The 10,687-nt window shown below is 37.3% G+C and overlaps 1 protein-coding gene and 1 pseudogene across 2 annotated transcripts in view; both read right to left on the minus strand.

Annotated features, from left to right (window-relative positions):
- SLC30A9 (solute carrier family 30 member 9) overlaps positions 1-10,687 on the minus strand; it is a 66,665-nt gene that overhangs the window by 42,726 nt on the left and 13,252 nt on the right. For both annotated transcript variants that reach the window (XM_032764978.2, XM_032764979.2), the window contains exons 4-8: positions 9,303-9,402; positions 3,685-3,777; positions 3,178-3,260; positions 1,166-1,224; positions 142-209 (exon numbers count right to left, since the gene is read on the minus strand). In XM_032764978.2, coding sequence (XP_032620869.1) covers positions 142-209; positions 1,166-1,224; positions 3,178-3,260; positions 3,685-3,777; positions 9,303-9,402 — 403 coding nt within the window. The remainder of the gene's footprint in view (positions 1-141; positions 210-1,165; positions 1,225-3,177; positions 3,261-3,684; positions 3,778-9,302; positions 9,403-10,687) is intronic.
- On the minus strand, positions 5,558-8,522 carry LOC116816048 (phosphatidylinositol-3,5-bisphosphate 3-phosphatase MTMR6 pseudogene; annotated as a pseudogene).

Below are 10,687 nucleotides of genomic sequence, written 5' to 3' on the forward strand. Positions count from 1 at the left end.
TCACATTGCTGCAGCAATGGTGGGCTCTTCAGCAAATTTCACAGCTGCAGAATTGCAGAGGACACTAGGACCTATAACTCAAAAATACAGACTAGTTTTTACTCTTGCATTTACAAAAAACATTTTCTTTTTCAAACTTACATGCAAATAGCAACCATCACCACCTTTCCTGGTCCTTTGAGCAACATACCGGCTGTGCTGGAGCGTGGCTATATACAGAAATGAGAGAATGCTAAAATAAATTGCTAAACTGAACAATGAAGTAGTAATATAGCTAAAGCCTGGGTTTATGAAGGGACTATCAATAGTCTACTGTACACCACATACATCACCTACAATATCATGTAGTACTAGAATTCTTGTAACAGTTGAGATATAGCTTTGCATAATCCAGTAATTTATCATGGACAGCTCACTAGATTTACAGTTTGGTCTCATGCATAACTAAGATACCTAGTTTTTGTGTAGAAGTTCTCAAACTGTGGTCTGTGGAGCTCTTGATGATTCACATGATACTGACAATTCCCTTTTCAATTCAATAGACAGTGCAGGATTAGCTGTAAAGGAGGTTAAGCAAGCATTGCAGCCTCCACCAGGGGCCACTACAACCATAAACAGAGTGAGGAGAGGAACCAGAGTCCAACAGAAAGAAGTGTCAGGTATCACCCAGCAGGCCTAGAATTAGGAGCTCTCTCAACTAGGTCGCTTAGGGAGAGGGAAGCAAGAAAGCCAAAACAGGCTGAGGAGATTTGTTCAAACAAATGGAGGGAAAATGAAATGGAAAAAAAAAACAAATGATTTTATGTAATTAACTAACTGTGTATTGTACACATTCAGCAAGTTGCCACACATCTGGGGTGGAATCACAATAGGATTGTGATTAGAAATCTGGGAGAGGAGGAGATCCATAAACCAGCTCTTACAAATGGGCCATACTATGATCATATCAGAATCCATTTAAATAATATTTTAAAAATTTAAGATTCTATTACAATCAGAATGATATAAAACAGATACATAACAGGGCATTTATAACTTTCAACAAAATCTTGTACGGTCACCCATACTTTTTTCCCCCACATTCTTTTGCTTCGAAATATGCTGTAAGCAATCACACACGCACCTTAATGGTGATTTTACCAAAGGAATTTAAATGATCTCTTACCTTAGTATCCCCAAGAAAATCTTTGTACTCCTTTAACAACTTTTGGTTTCTAAACAGATCTGCAGTAAGACAACTCTAGTTACATGCTGCACTTTGCAGTTGAAAATAATTTGAGGAAGTCAAGATTTATTTTCTTTACACAACTCAGGCAAGTTTGCTACTGCATACAAATGCATTTATATTAAACAAGCAGATCTGGTCAAATTTAGATTTCTTAGAGGATCTGTTTCTTAACAGAACCCAGGCATAACATGGTAAATACTTAGCACTGGAACTGAAAAGTATCATCTTTATCAAAAAGCCGACAGGTGTCTAAATTGACTCATAACATCTTGAAAAATAATTTAAGTTCAGGGGTGGGATTCTATATGTCATCTCTAAGAGGTGCCATACACAATCTTCAGGCCAGGAAAAAGGGAACTATGATGACTCTAAACCAGCTTTTCAACTTCCCAACTCTGGGATATTCCATAGCCACTGGCATAACACAGAGTCCTGGGGAGGATCTGTCTAAATAACAACAGTCTGTCCCAGTGCTGCCTACAATCTCCACAGCTCTTTGTGCTATGACCCTGCCCCAACACACCTCTCCTGACTAGTGACATCTCATATGCCAGAGCTTACAAGGGGGTCCTTGCAAAGTAGCCTTACAGCTGTCTTCCACAGCTGCTATGCTGAAGGATTCGTCCCCTAGCCAGATCAGGGCCTCTAGAGACCCTTTATGCCGCTCTGGCCCTTTTACCTGAAGTAAAGGGGTCAGAGCTTATGTGAGGATCTCACCCCAGATTCTTTCCTCAGCACCCTCAACTTGAGAATCCTTTTTCCTACACTACTGCTCTGTCACAAATACTATTATTTGTATTACCATAGCACCTAGGCACACAAAAGGAGCAAAAAGATGGTTCCTGTCCCAAAGACTTTATGATCCAAGTACAATACAAGAGAGAAAAAACTGGTGCAGACGGGAATACAAGGAAATAATGAGACAATATTGGTCAGCCTGATAGGCAATTCCCACTTCAAAAGGAGAGTACTCTAATACAGTAAATATATACCTGTATAACAGCACAGTACCACTGAGATTTTATTAAATTCTGCTTTCACATTAAGATCTGGAAACGTTTGCTAGTTGTTAAGCTTTCAGGCTCCAACTTTGCGATATTTGGCTCAAATCCTTATAAACAGTTTCAATTCTTACAATCTTTACAAAGGAGTTGCAGACATGTACCACTCTCTTCCATTGGGACTACACATGTATTAAGTTACAAAGGTGCAATATGTTTGCAGGATCAGGCCCAGTTTTACTTTCAGCTTTTTCAATGGTAAACTTATTTCTATGAACTACAACAGACCTCTAATTTTAAAGTTGCGTAACTGGAACAATCAACAACTAATAATGCTTCTGCTAGAATTTTAAATTGGCTAGTACTTCCAACAAGAGAAAAATGGAATCTATAGAAAATATTGAATTAATTGAGTTTTGTTGTAACATTATCAATAAAATCTACAATTTTGTTTTAAAAGGAAAGAGTGGATCATCAGAATACATACTTTTAAAAGCATTAGACTAAAATTACAAAAGATAAGGTATCATGAATCAGTAGTTCAAATAGCTTAAAACAAATAAAAGGCAAGGCTTGAAATGGTTTTGATATTTTTGTAAATTCTCAAAGAAAAAAGCTTTGCTCAAAACCCATTCAGGTTGTTTAACAATATCTACAAATTAATCCATAAAAGCAAGGATATGTTCAGTTAAGATTAACTCATTTAAACAAGTCACAAATACCTCCTATGTGTACATTAACAATATATACATTTTTCATGGCCACACTATACCACAAAACCTTAACAAAAACGTATGTATATGTTAGACATCCATACAAGGGTGAAGTGAATGATGTGTTATTCTCCCACAGGGAAGCATGAAGTTGAAGTTAACAGTGATTGATAAGGCATTGTGGAGACATTTGAAGAAAAAAAAAAAAAAAACACACACAAACCTCTACACTTACTTTCTCTGTATTCTATCTCTGCTTCTTTACGCCGTTTTCGCTCTCTGGCAAGAGCCTCCGGGCTTCCCCAAACTTCTAGAGATCTGCACAAAACACAAATAATTTGGAAATCCATTTGATTTCCCCACACTATACGTTACAAACCAAAACACTTTGAATTTCAAGTTTTTGACTACATAACCCAAGCCTTCATTAATACCAGAGTAGCATGTCTTATCAATATTTCTTCTGAAAGAAATCCATCCAGATTAATCTCACGATAAGATAGTGTAGGGGGAGAGTTAGATTGCAATTTGGATATATACAATGTAACCCTTCTATTTTGTATACTGTACGGAGTTACTACAATGGGCAATATAGATGCATTTAAACAGAGAAGGAATATATTACTGCCCCTTTCATTATAAAGCTAACGTTTTAAAAGTATATCTTATACCATTTTCTCATATAACCAAAGTTAAAGTACTTAAACCACCAACTAATTTCCTTTTAAAAAAATTAGCTTACTTTGCCTCTACATCTGATCTCAAAAATACAGTGAAAGCCTCAGTATCCTCATGGGGACTTCGTCGTCTGATTTTCCTCAGCTGTTCTAGATCACTGTTGAAGGATGGAAACAGTTTATGGCATACTGTACATGAAGGAGTCAATATAAAGATCAAACGTACTAATTATCATTAAATTTAAAAATCTACCCTAATTTTTTTTTAATTTGGCAAGCTTAAAGAAACTGACAGGAAACTGAGGGTTTTTACTTAAACACAGTCTAGTGGCAATACAAGCACTATAAAGTGTTCTTTATATTGCTCTTGAAGCTCATAATGGGATTTGCCTGGGCTCAGACTCCAAACTGTGGGCAAATATTAACAAGGGAATGTTTATACCCTAGCAACTGAAAGGAAGAAATTCTTTGGATGATAAATTAACCCATAGTCCCTCTTATTCCTCTCTGGTGACTACCTACATGAAAATTAGAGGTTATATGGCACTTTAAGCCAAAAGGATTATGCCCAATACCCAGGCCATTTCCCCCTCTTTCAGTAACACAGGTCTAACGCTATGTAAAAGCTGTGGCTGAGCAGGTATTTGCTATGTTTGGCTATCAGGTTTTTGTTTTTTTCCCCCCACTGTAAATCACTTTATAGAATCATAAAAATGCAGCGCTGGAAAGGACCTCAAGAGATCATAAAAGTCCATTCCTCCACACTGAGGCAAAACCATGTATATTTAGACCATTCCTTACAGATAATCTGATCTTAAAAACCTCCAATGGCAGAGATTCCACAACCTCCCTTGCTAATCTAGTCCAGTACTTAACTACCCTAAGAAGTTTTTCCTAATAGCTAACCTAAATCTCCCTTGCTGCAGATTAAGCCCATTCCTACTTGTTTGTCCTACTTTCAGTGGACCTGGAGAACAACAGATCACCATCCTCTTTATAACATTCCTTCACATATCTGAACACTTATCAGACGCCCCCTCTGTTGTCTTTTCTCAAGATGAAACATGCCCACCCCCCCCATCTTCCCTCAGAGGTCAGGTTTTCTATACATTTTATCATTTTTTTTTGTTCTCCTCTGGGCTCTCTCCAATTTGTCCACATCTTTCTTAAAGTGTGACACCAAAACTGGACAATACTTTAGCTGAGACCTCACTAGTGCGAAGCAGATCAGAACAAATTGCCTCCTGTGCCTTACATATGATACTGCTGTTAATACATTCCAGAATTATATTTGCCTTTTTTATAATTGCATCACACTGCTGGATAATATACTATTTGTGATCCACTATAATACCCCCAATTATTTTCTGCAGTACTACTGCATAGCCAGTTATTCCCAATTTTGCATTTGATTTTTCCTTCCAAAGTGTAGTATTTTGCATCTATCTTTATTTAATTTTGTCTCTAATTTCAGACCAATTCTCCAATTTGTCAAGGTCCTTTTGAATTCTAACTCCCTGTCCACCAAAGTGCTTGCAACTCCTCTCAGCTTGGTGTCTTCCATAAATATTACAAACACACTGTCCACTCCATTATTCAAGTCATGAACAAAAATACTGAATAGTACCAGACACAAGAGAGAGCCCTGCAGGACCCCCCAATAGATACATTCTCACAGTGCGACAGCAAAACATTGATAACTGCTCTTTGAGTATGGCTTTTCAACAAGTTATGCACTTTATAGTAATTCAGTTTGTTTATGAGAATGTCATGTGGGACAATGTCAAAAGTATTACTAAAGATCAAGATATATCATATCGACTGCTATCCACAAGCCCAGTAACCCTGTCAAAGGAGGAAATTAGGTTCTGGCATGATTTGTTCTTGACATATCCATATTGGCTACTACTTCTTATTCACTGTAGCAACTGTCTGCTGTGTTGCTGCCCTCTATAGTTCAAATGGAGTCATTCACAGCTAATAGAAGCTGCTCCTTCTTAAATAACGGAGAAGTTTTAAGCGCTGGTGAAGCAGGATGGACAGACTGCAATGGTTCCTTAGAGAGGAGTTCTTCTGGTTGCCTGTTTCTCAGTTTCATTTTAGCTTCCAGTTCTTTAAAGTCTTTCTCCAATTGTTTATTTTGTTCATTCATGGTCATGATTAAATTAAATACAGATTGCCTGGGGTTCACAGTTCAGTCAAACTGATGGTACATATTTCTCCAAAATTTAAGATTGAAGGACACTGTGTTAGACTCCAAGAGGGCAAGTTTCTAGGGAAAATCTGGATTGTAAAGGATTTAAATGCTTCTTTCGTTTGTCCAGAAGGAATGGCCATAAGGAATAAGTTTTCTCTTTCAATTTTAGTTCTTCTAGCTCTTTTTGGCAGTTTCCAAGGAAGTTTCCAAACTGGCATGAATGGACATGTTCATGGCTCTGAAGGAGAAAAGCTTCATTGTATACAAGGGTTCATGGAAACTGCTCTGAGAGATGCCACACACCTTCTAAAAACTGAGTGAAAACTGGAGCAATTTCCTTTGAGTCACCATCCAATTGATCACATCTGTCAGAAAATGTGTGTCCAAAAGAGAGCCAGTCCATCTCTATCAAAACCATGAAGCCTTATATTGTTCTATAAAACAAATCCAACAAGCAAGCCAACGGAACAAATTTGGGAAGTCCTGTCCCAGCCATCAGAGCAATGAACTGGCACAGTTGCATTTTCAACTGCTATTGCTTTGTCTAAGAAGACAGCAGCATCCAACACAGCTTTGATATGACACAGTCAGCTAGAGTTTTCCAAACCAGACAAGAAATTGTTGATAGACAAAGCTTTTGTACCACTGACTTCTAAAAGTTTCTGCAGGCTGGATCTCATACAAGAAAGTTTTCAATTACAACAAACCGGAATCTAATGTTAGCATAGTTGTATTCATTTTCATATTCTTTACCTGCTGCTCTGTTTGCATTTGCATTAAGCTTCAGTTGAGTGTTCATGACACACATTGTGATGAACAGGGTTGGCTACACTGATTGCATTCAGCATATTTTCATCCTCCAGACACCTGGCACTGAAACCTGAGAGAGGCTGCCTGCATCTGCAAATGGCAGCCTCTTTATCTCTGTGATAATATAACAACACTGGGAATCTTCCTTTGCGTCTAAATTTGGAGCTACTTATCAACCTATTCTCCTCTAGGTGCCTATAAAAACTGATTTAATCATTTGTTCCAGTATCTTTACGGGTACCAAAGTTAGGCTGACTCGTCTATAATTGCCCAGGTCCTCTTTGTTCCCCTTTTTAAGGGCAGGTATTACATTTTCCGTTCTCTAATCCTCTGAGAACTCATGGAGGACATGTGAGGTCCCAAAGATAATTGCTAACAGTTCTGAGATTGTTTTCAGGTCGTTCCTGAAGTACCCTGAGATACATTTCATCCAGCCCTGACAACCTGAATATATCTAAACTTACCTAATATTAACTAACCTGTTCTTTCCCTATTCTGGCTTGTGTTCCCTTTCCCCTTTGTTAATATAAACTATGTTATAGTCACAATTAACTTTTTTAGAGAAGACTGAAGCAAAATAGGCATTCAACACCACAGCCTTCTTGGTGCAGTCCACTAGCAGATCTCTTTCTTCACTTAAGCAGTAGATCTATGCTTTCCTTTGTCTCTCTCTTGCTCCTAATGTATTTACAGAACCTCTCCTTACGCCTTGTGTGTCCCTTGCTCAGTGTAACTATTTTGTTTCTTAGCCTGATTTTGCACTGATTTCTACATGCTCATGCTATACTTTTGTACTCACAGTTAAGAATTGGTCCATGATTCCACTTTCTATATATTCCTTTTTGATTTTTAGGTCATTAAAGAGCTCCTCATGCCACCAAATTGGCGTCTTACTATTCTTATCTTTCCTTCACTTCAGGATAGTTTTCTTTTGTGACTTTATTATTGCGTCTCTTCTACAAACTGCCAGCTTTTCTGAACTGCTTATTCCCCTTACAGTAAGAAAATGTAGGATCTTACTTATTAGTTCTCTGAGTTTGTTAAGGTCTGCATTTTTAAAAAGTCCATTGTCCTTATTCTGCTGCTCTCAATCCTTCCTTTCCTTAGAGTCATGAACTCTATTTCATGATCACTTTCACCCAAATTGCCTTCCACCTTCAGATTCACAACTAATTCCTTTCTGTTAGTCAGAATCAAGTTTAAAATGGCTGTCCCCCTAGTAACTTCCTCCACCATCTGAATCAAGACACTCGATTACAGAAGATGTTTATATATAAAATAGGAAATAATTTGGTTTGATCACAGTAACTAACCTATGGTCCCATTATTTCTGTCCAGAACTTTCTATGTAAAAGCCAACAAATAGATTTTCAAATTAATCTGCCTATAGAGAAAATAAGTTACGATAAACTGATTTCACTTAATTAAGACCTTTGGCTGAACTAAGATACTAGGGTGATAAGTAAGACCCAGAGCAGAAATAGTTACAATTTTTTAATTCTGCTATAAAAGTCACCAAACTTTCATATTTAATAAAGAGAGAGTCATGGCTGGTGAAGTAGTATCTTTTATTCAACCAACTTTTGTTGGTGGAAGGAACAAGGTTTTGAGCATTACAGTACTCTTCCTCAGGTTTGGAGAAGGTACCCAGAGTGTCAGAGCTAAAGACAATGTGAGACATATTGTTAAGCAGAACGGTGATCGCCTGTGCATGAAACCCTTCTGCTTAACGATATGTCGCACTTTGTATTTGACTCAAGACACTCAGGTTACATTCTCCAGACCTGAGGAAGAGCTCTGTGATGCTCGAAACCTTGTTCTTTCCACCAACAGAAGTTAGTCCAATAAAAGATATTGCCCCACCTACCTTTGTCTTTTGTATCCTGGAGCAAACATGGCAACATCAGCAGCACCACTGCAAACAACTTATTTAATAGAGGTCAAACATATTTTATAAATGAGATCACATATTTGAACTGTATTGTTTAAGTGGATGCCAGAGATGGATGACAGACACTAAAGAGAGTTAAGTAAAGTAACAACAACCATGGTTCAGACTGATGCATATGATTAAATCAGGATTATAGTGAGAGTTAAGTCTTAATTTGGCAAAATATAATAAGCATTTGTAAACAGATATAATACTAAAGTACTTAAACATGAAGCTTCCTATGGCTTCTAAGTGGGCTTTCATATTTTAGAGATTTGCACGGTTTCTAACTACTGTTACAAGGTTGCCTGTGCCCCCTATGAAAAGCTGGCTGTTCCAGAGACAGCATTTTCTCATCAGGGACTAACAGGATTTGCACTTCTTGGCATGCAGAGTCAGCACTCGAGAGAAGAGGAAGGATAGAGGTGTTGGAAAGATGACTTAAATGAAGTTCATTTTGTTTTAAAAGTATATATATTAAACTATTACAATGCCCCTTTGAAAGGGTAGGAAAGAGTTTGAATCCATCAGCCACCATGACTGCAATTAGCTTGAAGCTTAGTCATTTTCAAATGAAGCATCAGCTCACTCAGTCTACAATTTATTGTGTATATTGGAGCGGCACCTAGATATTTCAATCAGGATTAGTGTCCCACGGTGCTAAGCCATTCTTCAATTCTGAAACACATACGAACAAGTCAAAAATATATAGACAATTATACTTTAACTCACTTAAACTACTGTACCTGGATTTAAGACAGAACTCATTTATTGCTCTGACACCAGTGATGAAATTATTTTGTGTGTATTTTGGTCCATACTCTCTCTTTTTAAGAACTGCTTTAACTAAAAGAAAAAAAAAAAAAAGGTAAGTATTATCAAGTGCAATTAAAAGTCATATGGAGCATGCTACAGTATAGGCCCTGAAAGACAATTTTGCGCTCTGTGAAATCATAGGAAATCGCGAATTTACCCCATTTAAATGGAGACAAGCAAATTCTTCCTTCCTGCCAGGGATTCTGGGATAAAGATGTTTAATGGAGAGAAGTAAAACAGGAAGGTACTTGGATAGAAAAATTAATAATTTTCTGGACAGAATGGAAATAAACATTGTTAAGAACAGACTAATTTAACTTAATTTTGTCATTTAATATAATAAAAATTTCTATTCTGGCAACAAAAAGAAAGCAGATATAAACCATGTTCTACTCAGTCACTGGTGGCCAAAGACTTAGCAAGTTATTTTCTAATCTCAGTAGTTAATTATTTTGCTATTGCTACACATCTTTTCAGAACTAAACCAGAACTGAAACAGACTATACCCTCTACTTTTTTATTTTTTAAATACCCCCCCCCCAGTACTTTTCCGAGTTCTTTCTCTTCAAAATTGCCATACTGTGCTTTGTGGACTGTAGAACAGTTAAAAGTGCACATTCCTTATTTATTTTTAGTATCTACCTAGGAGATTCTACTATAATTTTTTCAGAATTTGATGCACAAGCAGGAGACCATGAGAACACACACAATTTTAAATGCAAATGTATCTTATTTTCACTTATGCCATTCTTGGCTGCTTGTCACCCAAGTATAACATCCTTACAGTGATTTTTAATTTTAAAATCACCATTAAGTTTACTTCTGTTAATATGTTAGGCAGGTTGCCATTAAGGAATAGTTACAGTTGATGAAGGATATTAGGTGTATTAAAGGAGAACAGAGATCTTTGAAAATTTACAATTCACAGATTAAGGCCAGAAGAGACCTCTAGGATTCTAGTCTGGCCTCCTCTATAACAGAGGCCTTAAATCTTCAATCAGTAATTCCTGCATTAAACCCATAACTTTTGTTGGAGCTATAGTATATCTTTCTAAAAGATATCTAGTCCTCATTTAAAGTCTACAAGTGATTAAAAATCCACCACATTTCTTGATAACTTGTTCCAATGGTTAACTATCCTCAATGTTAACATGTGCGCCTTCTTTCTGGTCTGAATTCTGGAAGCTTTGAAGCAAAAGGTTTCAGCTGACTCTGAGGCTTTGTCTACACTTACAGTTTTGCAGCGCTGGCCGTTACAGCTGTGCTCGTACAGCTGTGTACGGCCAGCGCTGCAGTGTGTCCACACTGACAGCAA

This window comes from Chelonoidis abingdonii, chromosome 5 (genome assembly GCF_003597395.2).
Source record: "Chelonoidis abingdonii isolate Lonesome George chromosome 5, CheloAbing_2.0, whole genome shotgun sequence".
Taxonomy (NCBI): Eukaryota; Metazoa; Chordata; order Testudines; family Testudinidae; genus Chelonoidis; species Chelonoidis abingdonii.